Here is a 26,839-nt window from a genome sequence, read left to right as displayed (position 1 = left end):
ACCTTCGCGCCAAAGGCATGCCAACCATGCCAGCCGCACCACCGTGCCAATAACATGACAACCATGCCAGCCACACCTCACGCGCCAAAGGCCCAACCATGCCAGCCGCACCGCCATGCCGCTGGCTGCCAAACGGAGGGTTGCAACAATCGACGACTACCCTTCCCTCTGAGATGCAAATCTCAGCCGTACAAGTTCGCCACCAAACGCGTGGCAACTTCTGTTCCAATGCCAAATTCCACGGTTTATGCCAAAACCCTAATTTGGCCGCGCCTAAAACATGCCAAAGCCATGCCGGCCATGCTTCCATGTCGGTGGCTGCCAAAGGGAGGGTTGCAACAATCAACGGCTACCCTTCCCTTTGAGATGCAAATCTCAGCCGTACAAGTTCGCCACCAAACGCGTGACAACTTCTGGCCCAATGCCAAATTCCACGGCTACCCCTCCTCTTGAGATGCAGATCTCAGCCATACAAGTTTTCCACCAAACGCATGGCAACCTGTTGGCTGCGATGCCAAAACTCCGCAGTTTATGCCAAACCCTAATTTGGGCCATGCCTCCATGCCACTAGCTGCCAAACGGAGGGTTGCAACAATCAACGGCTACCCCTCCTTCTGAGATTCAAATCTCAGTCGTACAAGCTTGCCACCAAACCAGACGATTTGTGTCAACATCTTGGCTGCGATGCCAAAATTCCGCGATTTGCGCCAAACCCTAATTTGGCCGCCCCAAGAGCATGCACTAGCCATGCTGGCCATGCCTCCATGCCGCTGGCTTTCAAAAGGAGGGTTGCAACAATCAACATATACCCCTCATCCTGAGACACAGATCTCAGTCGTACAAGCTTGCCGCCAAACCACACGACTTGTGGTAACCCTTTGGCTACGCTGCCAACTCTTTGGTCACGATACCCTAATTATCCACGCCAAGAGCATGCACAAACCATGCCAGCACCATGGCCACGAAACTGTCTAACAACGGAAGGTAGCCACAATCAACGGCTACCTTTCCTCTCAAAATGCAAAATCTCCGCCGTCGAAGGTCGCCACCGAACCGGCAAGCCTCTCAATTTTAACTTGCAAAACAATACAACATGCTACACGTTTTCCACGAAAACACTCGAGACATCAAGATATGTCACAAACTAGGGGATGCTCTTCAGGGTATTGGTCTGGCGGTTTGCAGCATGCAGGGTGCAATACGCCCGTTACAAGAAAGTGTCATAAGAGTAAGGCGGTTAGTAATGATAGGAAATAATGGTGAAACGTATCATTCATTACGGAAACATCAATTCCAGGCGTTACCAATTACCATTCCCTTTCATTACTCAACCGTTTCCACTTCTTACGAGGATAGGGTACGTTTTGTTACGACTTGTATAAATAGGTCTCACCCATTTCCACCAAACAACAAGTTTTGGTCAGGAGAATACAACACTCAGAAATCACCTGTTAGCTTTCCACATTGCTAGCGTTTCACTCTCTGATATAAGTCATAAAACAACCACTCTTCCAGAATCAACTATTCTGCTCTCAACACTCTCTTCGCTTCCCTCCCCAAGACCAACCCTTCTCCTTCACTTTGTGACCGAAGCAAGTCTGGAACGACCATTTCTTGGTTTAGGCGGGATTTGTACAAATTGATCTCTCGAATCTAAAGTACTCCCATGCAGTACATTGTTTAGGGTTTAGACTCGTTCCTCACCCATACACGAAATTACCAAAATCGGCAGAAACCGTTTTCACCCTCAAACACCCATATAAATTGCCCTTAAGCATGCGGTTGTATCATTTTGGAGTATGATTTTGGGCATACACTCTCAAGCATGTATGCAACATTTATATTACTAGAATGAGAAACACAAAAACTACTTGTAATTCTGGGCATACACTCTCAATGGGGCGTTTTATTTTTGATGATATGCTGATTCAGACGGGCCCAAGATGCCATGATACTAGAAATTCAACTAGTGGATAATGTGCTTTTTTCGGTTTGTTCCCATGGTCTTTTAAGAAGCAGCCCACAATTTCAATATATGCTGAAGCTGAATACATTAACAATACTTATTTATAGAAAGCAGAGGTACACAACTAGCTTCTGCTAAGTAGAAGCTGACTCCTAATTATATTAGGAGAATTAACACACTACACCCAACCACAGACTGGATAACCTAAATTTTCTACCAAACTTAACCAACTGATAGCTAGGATATTACGTACTCCATTACAAACTCATCACAATGAAAGAAACAAGTTGATTAAAACAGAAAACAATTAAGCTAACGAACTCGAACAAGTTATTAGAGGGTCCAGAATCCCTACCACTTGCAGGCTTTAGCCTTGTTAAACCAAATCCAGTACTCGGGATTGTTACATGCCGGTGATGACGCACCTGGCCTTGGCGTAAACGGACCAGAAGATCCATCCCAGAATGCTAAATATTTCTTCAAAACATCACCCAGTTTACCTTCATTGACAGCTTCGTAAACCTTTTCAATATCTTCTCCAGGACTTATTTTCTTCCCACCACTTAGTAACTCAGTTCCAACTTGGCCCCTGACAAACTGACATATCGGATATGTTCTGCATTTCTTGATTCTGTTAGCAATTGGGAAGTCGCCTTTGTTGAACTTCTCTCTTGCCTTAGTTACTTCATCACCTAGGATTGCTTTCAGTTCATTTTGAAAGACTGGAATTCTCTTGAATATCAAGTACTTATCTTCCTCACTAATTTCTTTTTCACCATCTTTGGCAGGACAAGTGTTAAGTGCCTTGGCCACTAGTACTTCGCGCAGTTGAACTAAAAGCGCATAAGATGTGTTAGTAGGATCCTCAAGATACGAGAACACGGGTTGGTGTTTAATGACTTGTAAGAGTTCCTTCTCGCAGAAATGAGATGCGAGCAATGATCCGTCCTTCTCGTCACTATAAAGAGTTTTCTTCATTACTTGTTGCACAACATGCTTAACAACTTCTCTCATGTTTTCCTCCAAATGCCGAAGATCGATTGCTTGACATAAAGCCACCATGTAAGTGGATGACATGAGCTTCAAGATTTCAATAGCTTCCGCACTCTTCCTTGCTGAAATCAAACCAAGAGAGTTAACATCCTGGTTATGTTGTTCAGCACTTTGGACATGAGTAGTAACTTGATTGGCCAAGTATTGAAGCTCTGAACAGTAAGAAGCCATGACGATTTCTGCACCTTTCAACCCATAATCCAAACTTGGGTTTGGACCACCATTTAGATTTGATGGCAAACCATTGTTGTAGTAATCACAAACCAGTTCAGAGAATTGAGCAAACATGAGTGTACCAATTGCTGCAAGAGAAATTCTAAGGTTATCCATTGAAACCCCAATCGGGGTACCTTGGAAGTTCCCTCCATTAAGTGCAAGATCACGAGAAACGTCAACCATTGGGTTGTCATTAACTTAATTAATTTCTCGTTCGATTGAGTGAGTCGCCATACGAATGACTTCAATTTGTGGTCCAAGCCACTGCGGTGAAGTTCTAAGAGCATATCGGTCTTGTTTCGGTTTAGTAAGTGGATTTTCTTTGTTTTTGATTTCAGCTTGTTTCATGTAATCACTCTCATCTAAAAGAAATTCCATAATAGCTGCTGCTTCAATCTGACCAGGATGATGCTTAAGTTCATGATTAAGAGGATCGGTAAATTCTGAGTTCCCATGCATCACTTCGCAGAACAAAGCAGATAGAACTTCTGACAAGAGCGCCAAAATGTTTGCATCAAAAAACAGTGGCAACTACTGCGGATCCGACTGCAGTACCGTTAACTAGAGCAAGACCTTCTTTAGCTTGTAACTCAAACGGAGCTGGAATTCCTGCACGTTTCAAAGCCTTCAAGGAGGTGATAACATCACCTTCTGGAGTCATTACTTGCGAGTTATGCCTCCCAGTAAGTAATCCGGCAACATAAGACAATAGCACGGCATCACCCGAAGCAGTAACAGTACCCCTTAGTGGCATTTTTGGGATCAAATTTTCATTCATCAATTTTGACATACCTTCCAAAACCTCCCACCTTATGCCAGAGTACCCTTGCATAAGTGTATTTGTTCGGACAAGCATCGCGATCTTGGAATAACTTGATGGTAGAAATTCTTTCCCAATAACTCCGGCATTGAGGAAACGAATAAGTTCAGTCTGAAGATCAGTGGTCTTATCAGCAGTTCCACAAGCAATTTTTATCAGAAACCCATTTAGCACTCTTGGAAACACGATCATGAGCCACAACTTTGTCGAGCCTAACTTTCACGTCGGGTCTTCGAGCAATAGCAGCAACTTGGGCAACAGTTAGAGATGTTCCTTGAAGATTCACCACTTGTGCTTGTATAAACTGTGATAACAGTTTTTGAACTTCATCGAAATGAGAACATTGGAGTGCTTCAGCTGCTTTTTTCCAGTGTAACGGAGCGGGAACGTAAGAATTCCCGGTGCCGCAAATCGGATTGACGCCATCCACCGGAAGTGGGAGTGTTGGTGGAAGAGAAATCTCATTTGGACGGGGAATTCCAGGCGTCTCCATCTGTAAAACTGGTTTAGAAAATCGAACACACAGAAAAGAAAAAAAGAGTTTATTGGGAATGCTTTTGGTAGAACTCAAGCTGAGATGATAGTATTTGAGGTAAAGAGCTATAAGACCTTATATAGAGTCATTAACAGGGTCATGAGATCAAGATAATTACAAATTAATTAGATTCTTTACAAGACTCGAGCAATTTACAAATTACTACTCCAATTATTGCCATACAAAAGATTCTTTACGAAATAATTCAACACAAAATTGGTTAAAAAGTTCAAAATCAACAATTTCAGGATGAAAAAGACATCTAAATTTTGATACTGTTTAAATGGACAAAAATGTAAAAATAGCCGGGATGTAAACAGTTTCATCCTACCCGTTTTCAAATACTTTTTCTTATTTTTAATTTACACTAGGATACATCCAGTTTTATCCTCGCTATTTTTTAAATTTAAGCCAAGATGAATCCAGTTTCATCCTTACTATTTTTTTGGTGTCCATTTCATCCGTACTAATTTTCACTCGTCCATTTGAACCACCTTTTAAAAATATTTGGACAAATAATCCATTTTCGGATAATTCAAAAACAGTGTGATGGATACTTGTCCACTAAACAATTGGATTCCTCATACAATCATTTTTTTTTCTCTCCCGATGAATTATTGCCTTCGTCAGTTCGTCCACTAGCTGAAAGATGGCCACCATTTAAAATAGAGGAGCACTTCCATAAGCTTAAAAACAACATGTTTCAGCACAATCTTACGCAGGTTTTAACCTAAATTTTTAGGGAGTTACCAAGTTAAATGTACACTTATAAATCTATTGACGATCCGTTTGGGAGGTTAGATCGCTTTTCTCTTCGGATAATCCATCTGAAAACATGGAATGCTCCTTTTTGTTAGCATATACAGTATATGAGTCTGGAGTTTTGCCCTATTATTGAGAAAAAGAAAAAAAAATAGCATGACTGCTTGCAAATACACTTGAAACCAGGCCGGAACTACAACCCGGATTTTCCCCGGCTCGAGCCACCCAAAAAACCCAATCAGCCATTTTTTGACTACCTAATTTTTGTTAGACCTTAAATTCTTTGGAAATTTTAGGCTTAAGCCCCGGGTCAATGACAGTCAAGCATGGGGTAAATGAGAATTCTAGTTCCGCCCCTGCTTGAAACCGATGGCGGAGCCATTTTCCCATCAAGATTTTAAAAGTTTTTTATAACATATACATGTTTTACATTTGTTAACATCGTTGTGAACACTAACCGCATAAGTCAGAAACAAAAATTTATTGCTTCACCAAAAACAATAGTAGTAGTTCTTTTGACATTACAAATCGTTCAGAAATCTTATATCACAAGTAACATTTTACATTTTTGCTTCTATTTCTACAAAAGTTACTTTTGGTTGTAAAGAAAGGCGATTTTGGTTATACCAGTCAATGGTGTTAATATTACTTCCAAAAAAATCGTTAGTAAATAGTCCAATATATGGATCTTTCTTATCAATGTCATCTGTTTTTAGAAAACTCTGGAAGAATGGGATTTCTTGATCATAACATTTTTATTTGATATTGATCTGTTATGTGATCAAATCAAGACTATTTAAACTGGTTCTGTTATTGGACTGGTAATTGCGCTGCACAACAAATACAATCAGATACGAATACTTTTATGATTAAATAGCGAATTAGGTCCTTTTTTGTAAGATGTCGTGCAATTCTGTTCAAGATTGTGTGAACAGTTTTTCGATGTCTCTTCGTCTTGCAGGATTCACTCCTGTATAGAACAACGGATGATCATACATTTGTTTTCTTTTCCGATTTTTTTTACATGAAACTCAAAAAAGATAAAAGGAAAGCTATATTATTTTATGTTCCAAACAAAGTTTGGTTTCTGTATTAAAGAACTCAATAGTTGACAATATTTTATAATTGTGCCATAAATAACACTACTAATTCTCAGTAAACAAAAAACGGTCAAAAAATTGATAACAAAAATAATTTTTTTTTGAGAAAAACTGGATGAATATTAAGAACGAATACACTGGGAAATCAAGTTACGTTTTAAAATATATACCTCGAACATACTGCACATATATTTTTAAAATATTCAAGTACTGGTGATGTGCATAAGTAAAGATACCTCACAATTTAGACATTTATGTAGTCTTAGACTCTCTTTAAATCTAACGTTATAGTGAACTTAAGTCTTGAACTCAACAAGAATACACATATTTTTTTTTCATTTATCAAGTGCTTTTATAAGTACCTTACAAAATAAAAAATGCTCAAGCAACATACAAATTTTATCACACTCCTTGGCGGATGCATAACTAACACTCAACTATTATTTCAGTGCAATAATATATAAAGACACAAGCGTAAATGTCTGAGCTAAAAATCATTATAGTTCCGCCGAAATGATATTTATAGAGTATACACAAATAATACACTTTTGCTACAAAGAAAAATGCTTTTGTTATGGATTGTCTACCGATATAGCATGGCCATTATATTTCTCTAGAAATTTAGATGAGCATGATTTAGGAGATGTAGTTCTTTTGGTATAACTTCTATGAGATCTTAATGTTATTTCTTCCAATGCTGACGAAGAAGGTGATATAAAATGGATTGCTGAAGGAAGTCATTTCTCTGTTGCGAACTGCTATAAATATCTAGACGTGAACGGTTATCTTTTTTTTTTTTTATTTATCATAAGCAGCTGTGGAGTTCTGAAATTCCATTGAAGTTTCCTTTTTATTATGAATTTTATGTTATAATGGTGCTCCTATGCTAGATATTTGGCAAAGAGTTGGCAAATAAAATCATAGTACTTATCATTTTTGCAATTCTGCTCAAGAAACGAATATGCGTCTCTTCTTGCATTATAAGGAAACCTATAAACTTTGGAACTATATTATCGGTAGCTTTAAAGTGGAATGAGTTTTTGCAGATTCTGTAAAGGAAACTCTATGAGAATGGATAAATAATAAGGTCAAAGCTGAAACATAAATTATTTGGATTGATTCCATTTGACATTTGATGGACAATTTGGAGCGAAATAAACATTCGTTTTTATGATACTAGAAGAAGAAAGTGGAATCAACTGGTAATTGCAGTCAAATGCACTCTTTTTAATTGGATTACGAGAACTAAACTTTTTTGATGGTTTCTGCTTGAACGCCATTATATGTAACTGGAATGCTGGTATAGGCATGAGTTAACTTTTAGCCATAATTGTATTTTGTTTTGATAACTTTCTACGACGGGACGGAAAATTAACCTAACGCGCCAGAGTGCCAAAATCCATAACTCCCAGATGCGCTGCTATGATGTTAGTAAACTGATCTTAAAGCAAATGCGCGTCCATTTTCCTTTGAGAGCATGCTTGGTAAGCATGGTGCAACTTCCATATCGTTCCAATTTACCATTATTTTGTGAATGGTATGATTTTAAGGCTAATGACGATACTTTCTTGCATGCTTCAGTAACTTCCATGTAATACCAAGCATATGACAATGCCTTGGACTTGCACATAGGTCATTTCAAGCCTATTTCTACATTCCTTACTTCGCTTTGGAATGAAGCTGAATGCATTGCACTTGTCTTGCTTTTGTCAAGAGTACATCATCCAGTCTCATGTCATACTTGCCTTGCATCATCCTTGTGATGCATGTGGTTTATGCAAGCTCTCTCTTACTTGCATAACGATATAACTCTCTTTCCTGGCCATCCAATACGTTACTGGTGCATACCTACGTCGAACAACTTGATAGAAAGTACGAGCATCCAAGAAATAGAATGAAACTTGGCTCATCAAGTATGTTAAACAATCATTTTTTGCATCTCCTTGCCGACCTAGATAATATGAGTTACCATTATGTCGCAATCACCTCGTAATAAAATGATATGAGCGACAACGTGCTAGACCATCAATGATGCAACTCATTGTGATTTCTTATGTACCCTACGGAGAAGGGATCAAGCACTTCCCGTATTTCATTAGCTTAGCGAAAATATGAAAACGTGGAGGTAACATGTATACCACCAAATTTTTCATTGGGAAACCTGTATATACAAAACATAATACAATATCAAGCATACCAACTTAATGATCCTTGACAATATGTATATAGAGTTTAAATCTTTAACTCTTCTCAATCAGTATGTATAACACAATAAGTCTGTGAGCCTGATTGTAAAGAAGAATACTTGGACGATCTCAAAAATCAATATTCAAGATCAATCTAGTCATATCCAAATAATCCAATATCGGAATTCAGCCAAGTATTAAAACTTGTTATCTATCTTTCAAGATAAGAATTCTACAAGAACAAGTCTCGTAATCGATCAAAATTAGATAGACGTAGCTACTTAGATTGAACACATGGAACTTGAGTAAATCCAAATATAAAGATAAACAATATAATGTGGAAAAGGAAAAACAAGACACCTAAAATTTTGTTAACGAGAAAACCGCAACTGCAGAAAAACCTCGGGACCTCGTCCATATTTGAACACCGAGCTGTATTATACAACCACAAACACTAGCCTACTATCAAACTTCTAAATGGAATGTAGATGAAACCGGATCAAAACCTCCAAGCGATTCAGTTAGAACCGCGCTCCTTACGTCTCTTGAACTTCGCAAGGTTCTACACACTTGATTTCCTTAGCTGTCGTACTATACATCATAAGAGTGGCCCAGACGCAGTGAAGACTTTTGATACCAATCTTCCTCTAACGAATATGCCTATTTGATTTCTTTTTAGATCGAGATATCAAGGTGTGGGAATATGTTTGCAATAGACCAACTACCAAACCTCATAAATCGGTAACTTAGGACTCCCTAAGAGAGGCCTAGATAGGGCTGCACATGGGTCGGTTTGGGTCGGGTTTGGCCTCACCCACCACCCAACCCACTGATGGTGGGTAGCATAAGTTGTCACCCACAACCAACCCAACATAACAATGGGTCGGTTTTCACCCGACCCACATTACAATGGGTTGGGTCGGGTGGGTAGTGGGTTACCCACCATAAAATACACATTACAGTTACATTTCATCAAAAAAAAAAATTACAGACTTACCTAAGACTCTTACAGATGATAATTAAAGAACTGACCCCAAGTCAAGTGTAAACAAATGATAATTATAATACAGAGAAGTAAGAAGTTGGTGCAAAGTTGCAAAGTGCATACAAATTACAAGAAGTGAGTTCAATTGTTCGAAGCTCAAAAGATAAAAGACTATTCAAGGAAGTGATTGAAGAAGTGAAGACTGAAGTGAAGTTAGTGATTTAGGTTTAGGCAATATATCACTACTTCAACGGCTGTGATTCATCTAGGATAGGTAATCTAAGGGTTAATATTAACTAAGAAATATTTAGGTGGGTGGGTGGGTTGGGTCGGGTCGGGTGAGGGAAGCTTTGACCCATAGTCGACCCACAATACTATGGGTTTTGATGTTGTGACCCATAATCAACCCGCTCCTAGGTGGGTTGGGTCGGGTGTGGGTAATTTCAGGCGGGTGTGGGTTGGGTCGGTGGGTTGAGTCGGGTTTGTGCAGCCCTAGGCCTAGATTCTTAACCACGTCTAATCTTCAAAATATCAATTAAGATTAATTATCAGAATATCTATCTTAAGGAATCACAAAGTCTGAGACGAAGAGAACTTTGCGATTTCTATCTGTCTTGCCTGAACGAGATTATGAAAACCTCAGTAACAGAAAAGAAATATCAGTATACACGAACTATCAAGGTAAAGGTAGTCGTACCTGGCTTAACGAATCCCCAAGGAGAAGTCTTTGAGTCGTAAACATAATTATGTTTCTTAGAGGAAACCTAGGTCACAGAAGACAACTCTAGATCAACGTCTAGGACACAAAGTGCCCGAGATTGAATTTCGCAGTTGAAAGAACATTTTTATTTATAGATTTTCAAGACTGAGGGTTGCTTAAAATTCAAGCTAAGATAACTTGGGAATCAAGCAAACACTATAGGTCTTGAAAAAAAAAATAGTATACACAGTGGTCTGGTTCTATAACCGTGTATAATAACTTGTTAGGTTCCGAAAATATGTCATGTGAACAATAAGCAATATCATTAAAACACTTAAGAGTTTAATCATGACACACACATAAGTGTTTAAGTGGTCAGTGAAGTCTTAGAAGTGTTTAAGAGAGTCATAACAATGGAAAATATATTTAAAACATAATTCTTCGGGCATCTGCTAAATTTACTTGGACAGTTGGTGAGATGGTTTGAGAACCGTAAGGCTAGTTCACGAGTCAGGGAGCTACAACTCGTGAACCGGGTTTTCCAAATTTTACTTAGCTCGAGAACTCAGATGGACACAGTTTGCTAACTAGGTTCGCCAACCGTTATTGGATTATATACTCAGATGGATACAGTTGGCCACATGGTTTGCCAACCTTAATCCCTTTATACCAACATTAAAAAAATCAGTTCACCATGGTTTTCCAACCGGGTTCTTGAACTGTTCTCGACTAAAATTGAGGTTTGCGAACTTGTTCGCCAACCTTCCTGTATTTATGAAATCATATATATATTTATGGTTTGCAAACGGGTTTACCAACCTACCCTGAACGCAAATATCAAAAGTTCATGAAACTCTATTCTTATGATGTTTGAAACATTTACAAATGATAAAATCAATTGTATGTTCTGTTTTCAATTGATAAACAAATTAATTCTCAAACAATAAATTGTTTTGAACTAACATTGTTAAGGACCTTTGGACATATATGCTAGAATCATATTTCAATATTTTTAATAAGAAAAGCTTGATTCGGAATTTCTTCTTTATAAATCTACTAGAAGTCATACTACATAGTTCAATAGATTGGTAAGATAGTGAGTAAATAGATCGGTTCAGTCTTCACATACATGATATAGATGTTCTTCAAATGTCTTCGTCGATCTTTAAATTTCAAGGGTAATGCCTGATACTCAACTACTAAATTCTAACCTAGCCCGCGAACTTGACTTAGTAAACTAGAAATCCAGAAATTGTTTCGATCATCTAACATTGACAACAAGCTTGAGATAACAAAACTTGTGGGTTCAACCAAGCATTGCTCTAAAACAATCAACCTAAGCAAACTCGTTTGTAAGGCCGTGTCCAAGGAATGCCTTATCCGCATAGGCTAAAGGGGCATCTGCAAATGATGCGCAAGAATGTGCATAATTGGCTATTTCGTCAGAAACGCATTACTTAGTTCGCAACATGGAATATTGATGCCTAGGCATCATATGCCCCATCGACAAGGCTACACAACAATAAATTATGTCTTAGCATCATTTATGCTCTTCCGGCTAAGCTATGAAGCTTACTTGTGCATAGTCCGCATATGCACCTTCGACTAAGTACCCCTCCCTATATATGTCTTATTATATTTCTACAACTAAAAGTTGGGAAGGACTTAATTTGTCATTCACCAAGTGACATTTTTACTATTCCATGGTGGTGCATTATTGAGTTCAGCCTCTAGGCGAACTTCAATGTTGCGCTATGATGGCGCTACATTGCTTAGGCGAACCTGGTCCGACCTGATCCATCACAGTGGTGTTTTATTGGCCCTTGGCCAATGTAGCCAACGAATTTCGCCATAGTAATTAACGCAACATTGACTCTAGGCCGATGTAATCCACGTAATGCATCATGGTGATGCGTTATTTGCCGTTGGCCAACGTTCCTCTTAATACCCAATGCAAGCTTGAGATGAAGCTAAATGACGCATTTTTAAACATGCGTTATACAAAAAGTGCAGGTGTTATGCTGTCACTCGTTGTGAATTATATACACTAAAAGTTGAAGAAAAACATTCAAACTTCCCTAACTGACTAACCCATGATTTTTTTTAGAACGATTTTAGACGAACCAGCGGAAAAATAATGAGAACCAACCCTTCACATATTTGTGGAACTTGTGGCTCCCGTATGTCCCACCCCCTACAAAAAATTAGCAGGAGGCAGGAGTGTCCACATTCATTGGGTCTGTCGATTTTTTCATTGATTTTTTGGTATGTCCGTTCAGTCTGAATATCATGAACTTAATGGTCTGTTCAGTCCGTTAACATGAACTTAATGGAAAACCGATGCTCTTTGCTTACTTCTTTTTATGTCTGTTCTTCGCACACAGTTTTCTATGAAGGAATTCAGGTCCTTAAACACTATTTCGTGGGAGTTGAATGCCTGAATTCCTCTACTGCAGTTCTAGTTTCACAGAAGAAATATTTTCGAGCCAGTTGCTAGAAAAAGGCTGAGATGCTTAACTGTAGTCCTGCTAGTACTCCAGTTTCTCAAGGACCTAGATTCGCTCTACCAGTCAACACGTTCTGGTCCGGGATGGTGTTAGTCACTGTACAAGTTTGGTAGGTGGTTCACAGTACTTGACTCTCACTAGACATGATTTAAGCTTTGCAGTCAATTATTATGTGTTACAGTTAATACATGCTCCAACATCATCACATATGCAACTTGTTAAAAGAATACTGAGACATGTTAGAGGCAGCATTGGCTCTGGTATTACACTGTCAACTTGTGAATTTGATGTTATTACTGCCTATTCTGGTTCTGACTCACTAGGCCATGATACCATAAGATGAACTAGTGGATGTTGTGTTTTCTTATGTTCTTGGTCTTTTAGAAAGAACCCACAATTCGAGATCAAGTAGCAAAGCTGAATACAAATCATTGGCTGTGACGAGTGCTAAAATGCTACAGATCTTGTATCTTTTGGAAGAATTGCCAACTTATTTTTCACCTTCATGTCAGAATACTTAGTAGTGCTACGAAAACGAGAAGGATTTATGACTTCAAAGAACAAAAACCGAAACATAAAATACATATGCATTTATGTAGCTGGAGTATATCAACCAGAACTTGCAACAAAACACTTAACTTTCATTTTATGACTGAACAACACATATTGAAGTGCAAGACTTGATGAAGGGTGATTTCAAGCACTGAGTAGTCTTCAAATTCCCTGTGGAAATAAAAGAAGAAAGAGTTTTAGCTGATACTCAATGGAACGTCTAAAGATTTGATCAAGAGGTTTTGACAATAGATCTAGCAATGCAGTAAATTATGATGAGATGACAGACCAAGATCCGCTTCTTTAAGCTTGCAACTAGCTCTGCAGGATCACGTTTAGTTTGTCTGTAACCATCGATTTTGTTCAACTCCTGCAAAATCATAATTGTTTTTGCATATATCATGTAAATACCGCAACAGGAAACGCTAGCATTATCTAATTCACTAATCCTTAGTCACTATTAGCTTCACAACGTAAAACAAAATGCCCATAACAAGATGCACAATGAAATGGAAAATTCTGAGTGTACCTCAATCCATGATGCAAGCTTCGGCCTTCCTGACGTGAAATCATACTTCTTAACATCCAACACTAACGGCTGATACCTTTCAACAAATGGAGCATAAGCTATATCCACCTGACATGTCAGGGATTTTCCTTCAGAATTTCATATACAGTAACCAAGTAACAGTTACAAGATTGACAAAGAAGTAGCTGGTGTTGGCTAATGGTGCTTCCCAACAACTAAGGATTTAACCGAGATCTAAGTTTTTTGCAGGTCAAAGGTGGACATTGCTATGAGAAAGTATATTACAAAAAGAATTTCGTTTATACCAGACTGAATTCACCGAGGAAGAAAGGCCCGTCGGGAAATTTGGAGAGCGCTGCCTCTAGATAATCAAAAGGAGCACCTAATGCAAATCAACCATGAATTATGATGTCAAGTTAGTTTACACAAAACAGCAAGTTCCTTTCCTATTCTTCGATGTTTTTTTTTCATCTTGAAATCAGATACATAAAGGCTTCACTATTACCAACGTCTTTGTCTCCCTTGATTGAGCCAACCACACCACTACTAAATTCGCTTGTGTAGGATAGTAATTCCTCAGCGAACTCTCTCTTGGCAGGGTCCTTTTAAGTTTTCAAAATACTCATGAGAACACAAACTTGAAATTCAGAACCAGATCTTGCTATCAAGGATCAAGACAGATTGGTAACTTACGTTTGGGAAAAGTGCAGGTCCTTCAAAGTTAGTATCGAGATACTTGATCAAATCAAGACTTTCCCCTATCACTTCATTATTATGTTCAAGCGCAGGTACCTGTATATAATTTGCCATTACCGTAAATAGCAGGATTCAAAAGAAACAGTATCAATGAAGAGAATTCAGAGAATCGGGGACATATACCAGCCAGTTGTGGAGCAATGCACTATTACATATCTACAAGCATGTTTTTTTTCGTAAAATCTAATAACTAGTTACCAATCTAACATTTGTAGCATTTGTTTGCCATTTCATTTTCAGAGCCACAAATTCCCTCAATTTACACTTAAAAGTGATGCTCAAATGCATATTGTGCTTAAGAAATTGTCACCTTATTTGCAGGATACACTTTTTCCTTGTACCAATCAGGCCTATTTGGTAGATCAATCGGTACCAATTTGATCTTTTCTTGCAATCCCTACACCTCACATAGACTTTTGAAAATCAGAAATCATATGGAGCGGATCATTGCCACCACTTAAATTTCCAACAAGGGTTATAAAAAGAGTACTAACCTTACAATTCCTTGTAATCCATACACGCTGAGCATAAGGGCACATGTAAGAAATGTACAACCTTGTTGTTCCATCAAAAACAGAAGGTGGTTCTGATGTAGAATCAAGCGCAGGCGGCAGCTCCTCCACCTGAACATTCCTGAAGCAAAACCCAGAAAAATACAAATTAAAACACAAAATTCTTAAATTTTTCTAAAACCCACCAAGAAAAAGTGAGCATTCTTACGAAGTAGTGGTTGCCATTGATGCAAATGCAGTAGTAACTCTGGTTTTATCACTTCTACGACAGAGACAAAGTGAGGGAGAAAACAAAATTGAGAGTGAAGAAGATTTGGTATTCTTTTGGGGGATTCTTATACTAGTCGAGTAATTATTTGAAAACAACAGAAAGGGTTTATCAACATTGCCGTGTGAAATCGAATAACAATTTCCATTTAAAGCGGCCATTTTCGCTTTTTTCTTCTGAATTGTTCTGTCTAGGTGCAAAGCAACATCTGTACTAGAGTCCTAAAATGATTGATTTCTTGCTTGTTTGTGATGGACCACGTGGACATTATCTGTTTTTGGTTTTTCATCATCTTTTGATGCAAGTTTTAAGGAATATCTGACGGCTGAGAAGTTGTTCATGGTGTTAATTTTTTTGTAGGGTGACAAACACATTTTCTTTGCGGCATCAGGTTTTTGAACAAAATAATCATCATGCGATGTATGAAAGAGATTTTGAGGATACATTGGAGTATCAGAAAAATGTCAAAATCAAACATACCTTATAAGTTTCTCATCAGCTTCAGCCCTTAGACGATGAATAGCTGCTCGACTTCTTCTTTTAGGACCTCCTCCACCTTTGTTCTTTCTCTTTTTGTGGTGTTGTTCTTGTAGCTGATTAGCTAGATAAACCGATATGGCTAGATTAGTTTGGGCTGTCATGAGTAATAATGCCTCGTCATCAGAACTTTCAGAAGAAAATGAAGATGAAGATGATGAGATTGAGTGATGATCATATGGATTCATGCTTTTATTTGTTAAATTGTTTTGGTAATGCCTTCGGTGTTTTTATAATAAATGATGTTGTTGGTGATATGTGTGTAGGTGCATATCAATGAAGGTCTTACATCAATCAAAAAGGCCGGTGAACTCAGTAGTAGGGGATTGAGTGTGATGAGACTGCTCATTGGCGTGTGAGAGTGAGAGAAGGAAAATGCTCGAGTCCGGATATCTATGCACGGTAAAAAAGAAAAAGCAGGTTTATTACGAAACAAAAAAGTGTGACGAGACGGCTCAGTAATTTGGACTTTCGAATGTGTGAGGATAGCACTGTAAATTATTAGTATTTTATTTTTGAAAAACAGGTATATTAGCAAATGTGATTCGGCATGGGCTTTCTTTTTATGAAGCACGGCACCGCGATGTACCGAAAGATTGTTTCTACTCCCTGTGTCCTACAATTTATGTCTTTATTCTATTTTCGTCCGTCCGGCAAGTTTCAGTTTATAGTTATATGTTTTAGTCAAATTCTCAAATACACTCTTCAATTTTTTATAATTATAAAATTATTTTTAAATATAACCAATCTAATATATTAAATGATATTTTCTCAATAGGAAACAAATCTACTAAATCAATCTCATAAGGATTTTTAATTTTAGTTTTTTTTTTAAAAAGGGAGCCACCAGGGGCATATTACTAAAATCAATGAATAGGTACAACATCGGTGGAGGGTAATCTAGCCACAAGCTGAGCCCCCACACCCTTTTGAATGCAGATTCCTAATCTACAGAAAAGAGAATTGTCTATTTTATAATTTAAATCATAATTAGTTATGTAATTCCTCAACTCTTCAAAAATATTACCATATCTTCAAATTAGTATGTCTCACTAATCTATGAAAAATCTAGAGAATTCTTTAGAAATTACAAAATCGAGTTTTTAGTTGGCAGCCGAACTACAAGCTAGGCGCCAATCCATTTTTGAGTAGCAACACCCAGTCTATGAAAAATAAAACTACCTAGACCACTACTGGTATCATTGCTAACTAAGCAATTCTTCTGGTTAACCCTCTTCCTTTTGGGGGCTACATTTTCATCAATCGGTTGTGAATCATCTACTTCTATACTCTTCGGATTTATCCTTGGTGATCTTCTCATTCCTTTCACCTATTTCAAACAACATTAATCTAGTCAGCCATCTTATTCATTCAATAATCGCAACAATAAAAGTTGAACACTTAGTAAAAAGGGATCCACATATGTTGTTGATCCTATCTATGGGATCAACTCCCGTTGCTGATAACAATTTATTTGTATAGCTCCTGTTGTTTGGTATCAACTCCTATTGTTGATTCCATTTAATGTGATCAATTACTGTTGTTGATATCATTGTACGTGTACTATTATAGTTGGTTTTCAGTTTTATGGCATCAACACCTGTTGTTGAACCATGTTACTGGTATAATATAGCATCAACTACTGTTGTTGACACCAACAACAACAACAACTATACCACAGTTTGTGCATATCTATCCTTACATGAAACAGAACAAACTTCAAAACAAATTCTTCTATAACCAAAACAGATATTACAGGACATTATTTTGTAAGTTATTAGTTGAGGTTCATTCATTCATTTAGAATCACTAACAACAATTACCATAACTTGTTCACATATAGACTTAGATACTAGTTTCATATCTAATTGAATATTGTAAAACAAACTCCTGAGAAACAATTGTAGAATCAACAAAGCATTTTATGGTATAAACTCCAATTGTTGATCCCATCTATTAACATCAACATCAACTGAACCTTTTTTTTTTACAAAATTTTGACATCAACATACATATACAAAAAAACAAACACATACTGAGAACAACAAAGTGGGTGAAAATCAAAATTAACTGAAGAAATTATTTCTTACCTGTTTCATCTGAAACTGCAACTTCTGAAACTCAAAATCAACTGTAACTATCCTAAAATCAAAATCAATCAATTAGATATAAAACTAAGTAGATATCAAGTCAAATCAAACACATTAGAAACAGAAATTGATCATAAATCGTACATGCAACAACTTTTTTTTTCTTCATAGAAATAAATCTGATTTTGTAAACCGTAAGAATTCAACTTCAAAATGTTAAAAAAACATCATCGGAACCAATATCTTCATCAATAACAGTACGTAGAAGATGAGAATCGTGTTTACCTCTTTGAATTTTGTCTTTGAATCTTCAAAATCAGTAAAACCTAATTTTATATCATTTCTTCTCTGATTTTTTGATTATTGAAACTGAAAATGATTATAACCAAATCGGTTACTGAGTTATATATAAAACGACGATTTCTTTTTCAGTTTTGATTGACGGTTTCGAATTTGATTTTCGATTCAAATTTCTTTTCTACAGTTACAGAACGAGAGAGAAGAGATGAAGAAGGAGAGAGAGAGATCGTGCATAACATCTACTGGAGTAAATGACTCCCCTACGTTATAATCGTGATATTTATTTAGGGGCACTACAGTAATCTACTTGTCCATGTTTTTGAGGGGAGATTATTATTATTTTGGGGGAGGGTATTTGTGTTGGGCCTCTATAATAGGGGCATTTAATTAAGGAAAAATTAGGCGCAGGCCCAAAAAAATAATATTCTCATTGTCAGGCCCACAATTAATTTTAGGTACCGTGACACCCATAATTATTTCCGTGACACCCATAATTATATGAAATTATTAAAAATATCTGCATGGAGGATTATGCATCTGCATGACGGGTTATGCATCAGGGGTATAACTGACAACGCGTGGATATAACATATCTGAAAATCCGCGCCTTGGAATTTTACAAATTTTATATCGTTGGAAATCTTTTTAAGAGAGCTACGAACGAGTACAAACAAGAATATCAAATTTTTGTTTTTCACGAAAAAATCGGAGGTGATCATCATTTTAGGAAAAAAATTCGAAAACTTGATACATAACTATTATGCAATCACCAAAAAAGATGCATAACACATTCTGCAGACGCATAAAGAATTATGCAACCATTTTCTCCACTGCATAACTAATTATGCATTTGGATAACAAAGTTATGCATCTATAACAAGTTATGTAACCATTGTTTTGGTTGATTTTAGTGCGTCCATAAAACAAATGATGCATAATGCAGTATGCATCCCATATTTACGGATGCATATCAGGTTATGCATCTATTTTCTCGATGCATAAAAGATTGTGCAACAATTTTCTCGATGCATAATGCATTATGCAGTCATATTTTCGGATGCATAACAGGTAATGCATCCATTTTCATGACTGCATAACATGTTATGTAGATATTATTGTAGGTGCATGAGAAGTTATGCAGCCTTATTTTTTGTTGGTTTCAATACTAAGAAAAAAGTAATTGCATAACGCGTTATGCAACCATTCTCTGGACTGCATAACGCGTTATGCAACCATTCTCTGGACTGCATAACAAGTTATGCAAAAAAAAAGGTTGCATAAATTATCATGCACCTACACTAATAGTTGCGTAACGTGTTATGCAATCTTTTTCGTGACTGCATGACAAGTTATGCAACAAATTTTGTAGATACATAACAAGTTATGCATCCATATCCATAGCTGCATAAACCAACACCATCTGTACAACCTTGAGTTATCTATGGAAACATTACAGTTGGAAACAAATATAATATACCTTACACAAATATAAATCACATGTTGTTTCATAATCATACAATACAGAATTGTCACCACTAGTTCGGTAATTGGGTATTAAATAGTTAATATAGCTTACATTCAAAAGTAAAAACCAAAGCATCATAGAAATGAGATAAAGAAAAATATCCCTGATATACTCATGTAAACATGAAAACCAAATGAGTGTGCAGTGTAACCATGGCCATCAAACTTATCCCGAGATACAACCTGAATAATTTGTGATCAGGAGCATCAAGTTATGCAAATAATTTTCGTTTTCCTTCTTTTCTATCCATTTCCTTTGAACGAACGCGAAGATGTTAAAAAAAGAACGAAAAAGAGTTAATTGCAAATGCTTGATGTACATAGCACATAATTAATTGATTTAGCACTTTATCAACATGGATCTACTACAACGATAACAGAGTTTTTTTTTCTTAAGATGACCTGTGTTTTAGCACCACAGATGAGATATATAACATCAGCTTGGAACTGAAATCTAGTGGGTGAGTAATCACCGTTTCTTATCCATTCAAAATTGTCAATACATAATTGTCGCCTAATTAATTAACCACACGAAGAAACAAATCAAATCAAAACCTAATTTGTAAAAATAACACGTAGAAATATGAAAATCTAATCGAAATTCATGAGTAAACAGTGGGTAAGATTATTACTGACCTCGAGAAGTTAGGTGTGACTGAAGCAATCGAATATCCCAGAATTGATGAAGAACTTTTGGTGGTGCAATTTCAGAAGAGAAAGCAGGGAAAAGAATTACCAAAACAGGAGTATATTTCGATTTCTTATTATCAATTTCAACAAAATGATAACTTAAAAGAGAAACATATCAACGATATGTTATTAGGTTTAGAATCCTTAAACCAATAACGATAAAATCGAAGGTTTCTTCTTCAGAAAATCACCAGTTTTCTCTTCTCTCCTCTCTTGGCTCATGAAATCTTATAATTTTTAAATTTTGGGTTGCGGAATAAGAATTTCACGAAATATGGGTGCGCGCATGAAGTTTTGCGACCGTGAGTTTGAAGATGAAGTTTATTGGGAAAATGGGTCTGGTGGTAGTTTTCACTTTAATTAATGTACGGGAGTTCTAGTCGGAATTGCGCATTTGCCCACTACGAAAGATCTAGAGATCAAACAAGTGGTGGGGCACCAATTACAGTTTCTAGTTTATTCAGAGTTCAGACTCTCTTCTGCTGAATTTAATCTAACATCTAGAGACTAGGGGTTAAGGCTATGTATATCCTATTTGTAGGCCTAAATTATATGTTTTCCTCTCCGTGGGTCATTAGAGCAACTGCAGTGGTGCGATCAAAACCAAAGATCAAAGATAAAAAAAAAGACCAAAATTTGGGTTTAGTCCGTGGTGTGACGCAACGGTACATGATTAAAATTTCATCAGGCGGACTTTAAAAATCCGCCCCATTCTTTGTAAATTTTAACAGGCGGACTTTAAAAGTCCGCCCCATTAAAATTCCATCAGGCGGACTTTAAAAGTCCGCCCCATTCTTTGTAAATTTTAACAGGCGGACTTTAAAAGTCCGCCTCATTCCTTTTTTTTTTATTTAATTAAAATTTCATCGGGCGTAATTTAAATCTCCGCCCGTTAACAAGCGTACTTTAAATTTACGCCCAGCATCAAACGTACTTTAAATTTACGCCCGACTATATTAGAATTTGGTATTTGGTCGCGACCATATTTGGTCTGGAATTTGATCTTTGGTCCAAATTTGATCTTTACTCCGTCCCACTGTGTTAGGATCTCATCCCATAAATTTGGTTATACTCGCGCACTGTGGATGCTCTTACTACATACATAACCAGAATAAATATAAAAAACAAGACTTTTCACCTTATAATGCATCCGTTCATATTCAAATTTAGAAACGAAATAATGACACAAAAAGGAAACCTTCATTTGGATTTTTCCTTACTTGGTCTTTATGACCTTCTTCACCCTTGCAAAGAGAAATGAAAATTTTGTGTAAATAGTTTGAAATCATAAATGACATAGGAGGCTTAAAAAAGACATTTTCCTATCGAAAGTGATAAGTGTATCCCAAGATTATCCGGACTGATAATTCGGAGTGAGATGAAAGAGAAGTGGGCTGTTTTGGATTGTTTTTTGTTTCAGAATCACTCTTTTCTGCTTTACCCTTCTCACTCTCTTTCCCCTTTCATTTCCAATGTCACAAAATCCTTATAAAAATGTTGCAAGCCTTATTTTCTTTCATCATTTGTACTTTCACTTCAATATGGGAATGCTGAAAATCACAATAGGCCGGATGACGGATAGCGTTTTACACACAAGGGTCACCACCCCTTCCTAGCTTACTTATGCGTTCAACTTAATTTCTCAACTCTGAACCGCTGCTATTCAACTTACTCCCATCTCAGGCATTATCTTTCTCTGATCAGTCTCTGTTCCTTTAGAACATTATTTGCAATTTGAAAACTTAAATCAGGTTTTCATCTTCTTATGAATCCATCTTATCATTTCAAAACCCCAGGAGAAAACTAGGACTATGGAAACAAGAAACTCATCTTATGCGAACACAGAAGATAGAATCAGTAAATTACCTGACACTCTCATTCATCACATCTTGTCTTTTGGTCACACCATAACTGCAGTCCAAACCTGTGTTTTGTCTAGAAGATGGAGGTACATATGGAACTCTATACCCACTCTAAACCTCTCACTGCATCTATCTAATGATCCCACCACCGGCAATGCATTCAAAGATTTCGTGGATCAGGTATTTTTGCTTCATGACTTTACTGATATTCAGAAAATCATATTCGATGTTCAAAAAGTGTGTAATCTACAGAGCCGTCTAACTACTTGGATCGTCGCTGCTTTGAAGCATAATGTTCAGTATTTAGGTGTAGGCTTCTTTTTGACCAGTTTCAGTTTTCTCATCGACTCTTCACGAGTAACCTGAAGACTTTAGTTTTAGTGAAGCATGGTGGTCGATGCACACCTATGGTTCGATTCACCTACCGCATCTTAAATTTCTTAAAATTCAATCATTTTCATTTGATAACCAAGAGTTAACTAATAAGTTCTTTTCAAGCTGTCCTCTTCTTGAAACTCTGGTCTTGCTGTTTTGCAAATTTCCTCAATTGCATGTTAGAATCTCTAGTCCTAATCTCAAGCACATTCAAATCTATAAAGCCGCAGAGATTTCTGTGAATGGTCTTCATTCCGACAATGGCAAAGTCACATTATGCACTCCAAATCACATTATCTTCTTTAGTATTGGCGGATATGTCAGGAACAAGTGTCCTGAAAAATGAGGATGCACCGCCAGAATTGGAGCTTCACGTAGGGGTCAAAGAGTTGTTTGCTAAACGCACGATCCAGTTCCTAAGAACGGTTCACAATGTCAAAGATCTTGGGTTGTCCTATTTGTTGATCAGGTAACTACAGTTTACTTCTATTAATCATGTCAGCAATTGGCTACCTCATCATAACAATAAGTTTCTGGTTTCTTAATTTGATAAAGGTGAACTCAGCAGGCGTAGAATCTTGTTGGAAAACAAAGTTGGCATTGCCTAGCATGTTACATAGCCTCAAGTCTGTTAAAATTCTCGGCGCCCAAGGACTTGTTAATGAGCTCATGCTATTAGAACTTTTGTTGAAGAATTCTGCCGCCTTAGAGCAAGTGGTTGTTGAAAGCTGCACAAACTCGGATCTTAGCAAGAAACGGATGAAAAAATTCAGTGAAATGCTATTAAAACTCCCAAGAGCTGCTGCAACTATCTCAATCTTGTTTAACAACTACATTTTACAAGGCCCTCAGATGCAGCGATGCAATAATATGGTCTGACATATGAGGGAGTTCTCAAGCCAATGCACTTGCAGAGCACTCAGCTTAAAGGGAGTTTTAACTAGCCTGCATATTTAGAATTTTCCCCTTCATGTCTCACTACTTGGTAATGCTGAAGAAAGGAACCAGAAAATAGCTTCAACCATGTAATTTGCACTTTATTATTAATAATGAGACGGATTTGTAACACCGAAAACACTAAATACAAATAACTGCAAAATACGTATGCATTTATATATGTAGTTGTTTGAGTATAACTAGAACTGGCAAGTGGCAACAAAACATTTCACTCATATTTTACGACTGAACAACACGCTGAAGGGGATGATTTCCAAGCACAGAGTAGCGTCTTCAAATGCCCTGCAGAGATAAAAGAAGAGAGAGTTTCAGCAGCTACTTACTGAAACAACTAAAAATAAGAAATATGATCAAGAGATATTGACAATAGATTTAGAAATGCAGTAAAGGCTGAGTGGGATGACTGACAAAGACGCGCTTCATGGCTGCAAGTAGCTCTGCAGGGTCGTATTTGGTTTGTATGTAACCGTCGATTTTGTTCAACTCCTGCAAAATCATAATTCAGCAATCATTAATAAGCTAGTCACTATTAGCTTCACAAAACTAACAGAAAAGAGTGTAAAAACTATCTTGTCTTCACGAAACAATTAATCATGACATCAATTAGAAAATGAAATAACAAAATGCCCAAAACAAGATGCAAATTGAAATGATAATTTTTCAGTGTACCTCAATCCATGACGCTAGCTTCGGCCTTCCAGTCGTGATATCATACTTCTTAACATCCAACAGCAACATCTGATACCTTTCAACAAATGGAGCATAAGCTATATCCGCCTGATATATCAAAGATTTTCGTTTAGAATTTCATATTAAATTACCAAGTAATAGCTACACAATGACAAATTTCATAACCGTTTCCATACTAATGCTGCTTCCCAACAGCTAAGGGTTTAACCCGACATATAAATTTTCAGCAAATGATAAATCTCACGTCGAAGATGGACATTGCTATAATAATATATACTACATAAAAAAAAAAAAAAAAAAAATCCTTCATACCAAACTGAATTCACCGAGGAAGAAAGGCCCATCGGAAAATTTGGAAAGTGCTGCCTCTAGGTAATCAAAATGAGCACCTAATCCAAATCAACCATGAATTATGCTGTAATGTTAGTTTATCTAGACCACAATTTCCTTTCCCGTTTTTTCTTACCAAAATCTTGGTTTCCCTTGAGGACAGAGCGAATGACACCTCCACCAAATTCTCCAGTGTAGGCTAGTAATTCCTCCGCGAGCTCTCTCTTGGCAGGGTCCTTTTAAAAATTTCAAAATATTCATGAGAATCCAAACTTGAAAGTCAGAATTAAATTTTGCTATCTAGGATCAAGACAGATTGGTAACTTACGTTTGGGAGAAGCGTAGGCCCTTCAAAGTTAGTATCGAGATACTTAATCACATCAAGACTCTCCCCTATCACTTGATTATTATGTTCAAGTGCAGGTAGCTGCATACAATTTGCAATTCTCGTAATTAGAAACACAAAGAGAATTCAGGACAAAAGCCAGGAGCAATTCTATTGAATTTTGACAAATATGTTTTTCTTGTAAAATCTAATAACTATGTACGAATCTAACATATTGTGTTTAAGAAATTGTCACCTTATTTGGAGGGTACACTTTCTCCTTGTACCAATCAGGCTTATTGTTTAGTTCAATTGGTACCAATTTGATCTTTTCTTGCAATCCCTACACCACAATGAAATTTTTTAAAATCCTGTAAATATTGGTAGACTATTGCATCAATTTAAAATTTCATGAATCGACCAAAGGGTATACAAAGATTGTACTAACCTTAGAGTTCCTGGTGATCCAAGCACGCTGAGCATAAGGGCAAACATAAGAAATGTACAACCTCGTTGTTCCATCGAAGATCGAAGGTGGTTCTGATGTAGAATCCAGCACAGGCGGCAGAGTCTCCACCGGAACATTCCTGAAGCAAAACCCATATAAATTAAAACACAAAATTCATTAATTTGTTGAAAAACCCACAAATAAAAAGTGAGCATTGTTACAAAGAAGTGGTTGCCATTGATGCAGTAGCAGTAATAACTCTGGTTTTGTAATTTGTAGAACAGAGACAAGGTAAAGGGGAAAACAAATTTGAGAGTGAATAAGATTTGGTGTTCCTAGGGATTCTTATACTACTTTTTAAATTGTTCTTTGAAGACAACAACAAGGGTCTGAAGACTCGTAACATTTCGTGGAATAGTACTTGAAATTAAGAACAATTTTATAGTCTTTTTCATTTTTATATTATATTACATCAATACGCCCACGTTGCTGACCGGAATGTATAGAAAAGTATACAATAGCTTGACTGGTCAATCCGGAAATCAACTTTCTAGAGTTACGAGTACTTGTTACTTTGTAGTTGGCCAATAAATTCATAAACCAGGACATTTTTTTTAGTTTTTAAATATGTTCTAGAAAAAAAATCACCCTCCAAATGCGATGACGACGCCTTAGGAAAAATGCAAAATCTCCCATCCCATAAAATGCTGAGCTGAAGGAAGTAACATTCCAAGTGCATCAGCCGGCAACTTTATTAATGTAATAGTACCTGTGAGCACACGAACCACGTGCGTGTCCGAACGCTCACAATCAATCTTTAACATCTAAGGAGATTATGATGATGGTACCCTGGTGTTGATTCATTGGTTCAAAACCTTCGGGTTTATCATGGCCTCCTCCAACCACTCCAGGCGTGGCGTTTGTGCATGGGATATAAGTATTAAGGAAAACAAAACACATAAGCAAACACGTGCAGAGCTAAATGAATGTAAAGTGCTGAAATGTAAATAAGACCAAGGTTTACGTGGTTCAGCACTAAGGCCTACATCCACGGGATTTGTTGTTCTACTATGTTCTTCACGGTTACACGAACAGTTGAATGATTTTTGGGGTTTACATGTTTCTCTCCTCTCAGGGATTAACCTACCTTTGCTATTTCTCTCTCTCTCTCCTTCCCTTCCTGATGTTTTCCGCCCCCATTTCCTCTTGGTGGAGATTGGGTATTTATAAGGTTAGAACGTGGGTCCCATCTCTGAAGACCGTT

The 26,839-nt window shown here is 37.1% G+C and overlaps 2 protein-coding genes and 1 pseudogene across 3 annotated transcripts; all 3 read right to left on the bottom strand.

The window, feature by feature from the left end:
• Nucleotides 1-2,317: 2,317 nt before the first annotated feature.
• Nucleotides 2,318-4,548, bottom strand: LOC113324706 (annotated as a pseudogene).
• Nucleotides 4,549-13,354: 8,806 nt separating this feature from the next.
• LOC113322541 (glutathione S-transferase L3-like) lies at nucleotides 13,355-15,661 on the bottom strand. 2 transcript variants are annotated; one of them, XM_026570651.1, is made up of 9 exons: nucleotides 15,388-15,660; nucleotides 15,162-15,300; nucleotides 14,978-15,064; nucleotides 14,605-14,703; nucleotides 14,417-14,513; nucleotides 14,217-14,293; nucleotides 13,912-14,019; nucleotides 13,672-13,752; nucleotides 13,355-13,553 (listed from the first exon to the last, which is right to left on the bottom strand). In XM_026570651.1, the coding sequence occupies exons 1-9, from the start codon at nucleotides 15,606-15,608 to the stop codon at nucleotides 13,545-13,547; spliced, it is 918 nt and encodes a 305-aa protein (XP_026426436.1). In that variant the 5' UTR covers nucleotides 15,609-15,660; the 3' UTR covers nucleotides 13,355-13,544. The 2 variants fall into 2 exon arrangements, with proteins under 2 accessions (XP_026426436.1, XP_026426437.1); XM_026570652.1 differs by lacking the exon at nucleotides 14,978-15,064 and having other exon boundaries at nucleotides 15,388-15,661.
• Nucleotides 15,662-23,838: 8,177 nt separating this feature from the next.
• On the bottom strand, nucleotides 23,839-25,981 carry LOC113322542 (glutathione S-transferase L3-like). The gene is made up of 9 exons (XM_026570653.1): nucleotides 25,797-25,981; nucleotides 25,576-25,714; nucleotides 25,384-25,470; nucleotides 25,131-25,229; nucleotides 24,939-25,038; nucleotides 24,785-24,861; nucleotides 24,452-24,559; nucleotides 24,191-24,268; nucleotides 23,839-24,064 (listed from the first exon to the last, which is right to left on the bottom strand). Exons 1-9 carry the CDS (start codon nucleotides 25,979-25,981, stop codon nucleotides 24,056-24,058), a joined length of 882 nt encoding a protein of 293 aa, XP_026426438.1. The 3' UTR covers nucleotides 23,839-24,055.
• Nucleotides 25,982-26,839: the final 858 nt, after the last annotated feature.

The sequence above is a fragment of the Papaver somniferum genome, chromosome 11 (genome assembly GCF_003573695.1).
Source record: "Papaver somniferum cultivar HN1 chromosome 11, ASM357369v1, whole genome shotgun sequence".
Classification (NCBI taxonomy): domain Eukaryota; kingdom Viridiplantae; phylum Streptophyta; class Magnoliopsida; order Ranunculales; family Papaveraceae; genus Papaver; species Papaver somniferum.
The sequence above is the reverse complement of the archived record's forward strand: the minus strand, read 5'-3'. Positions and strand labels throughout refer to the sequence as shown.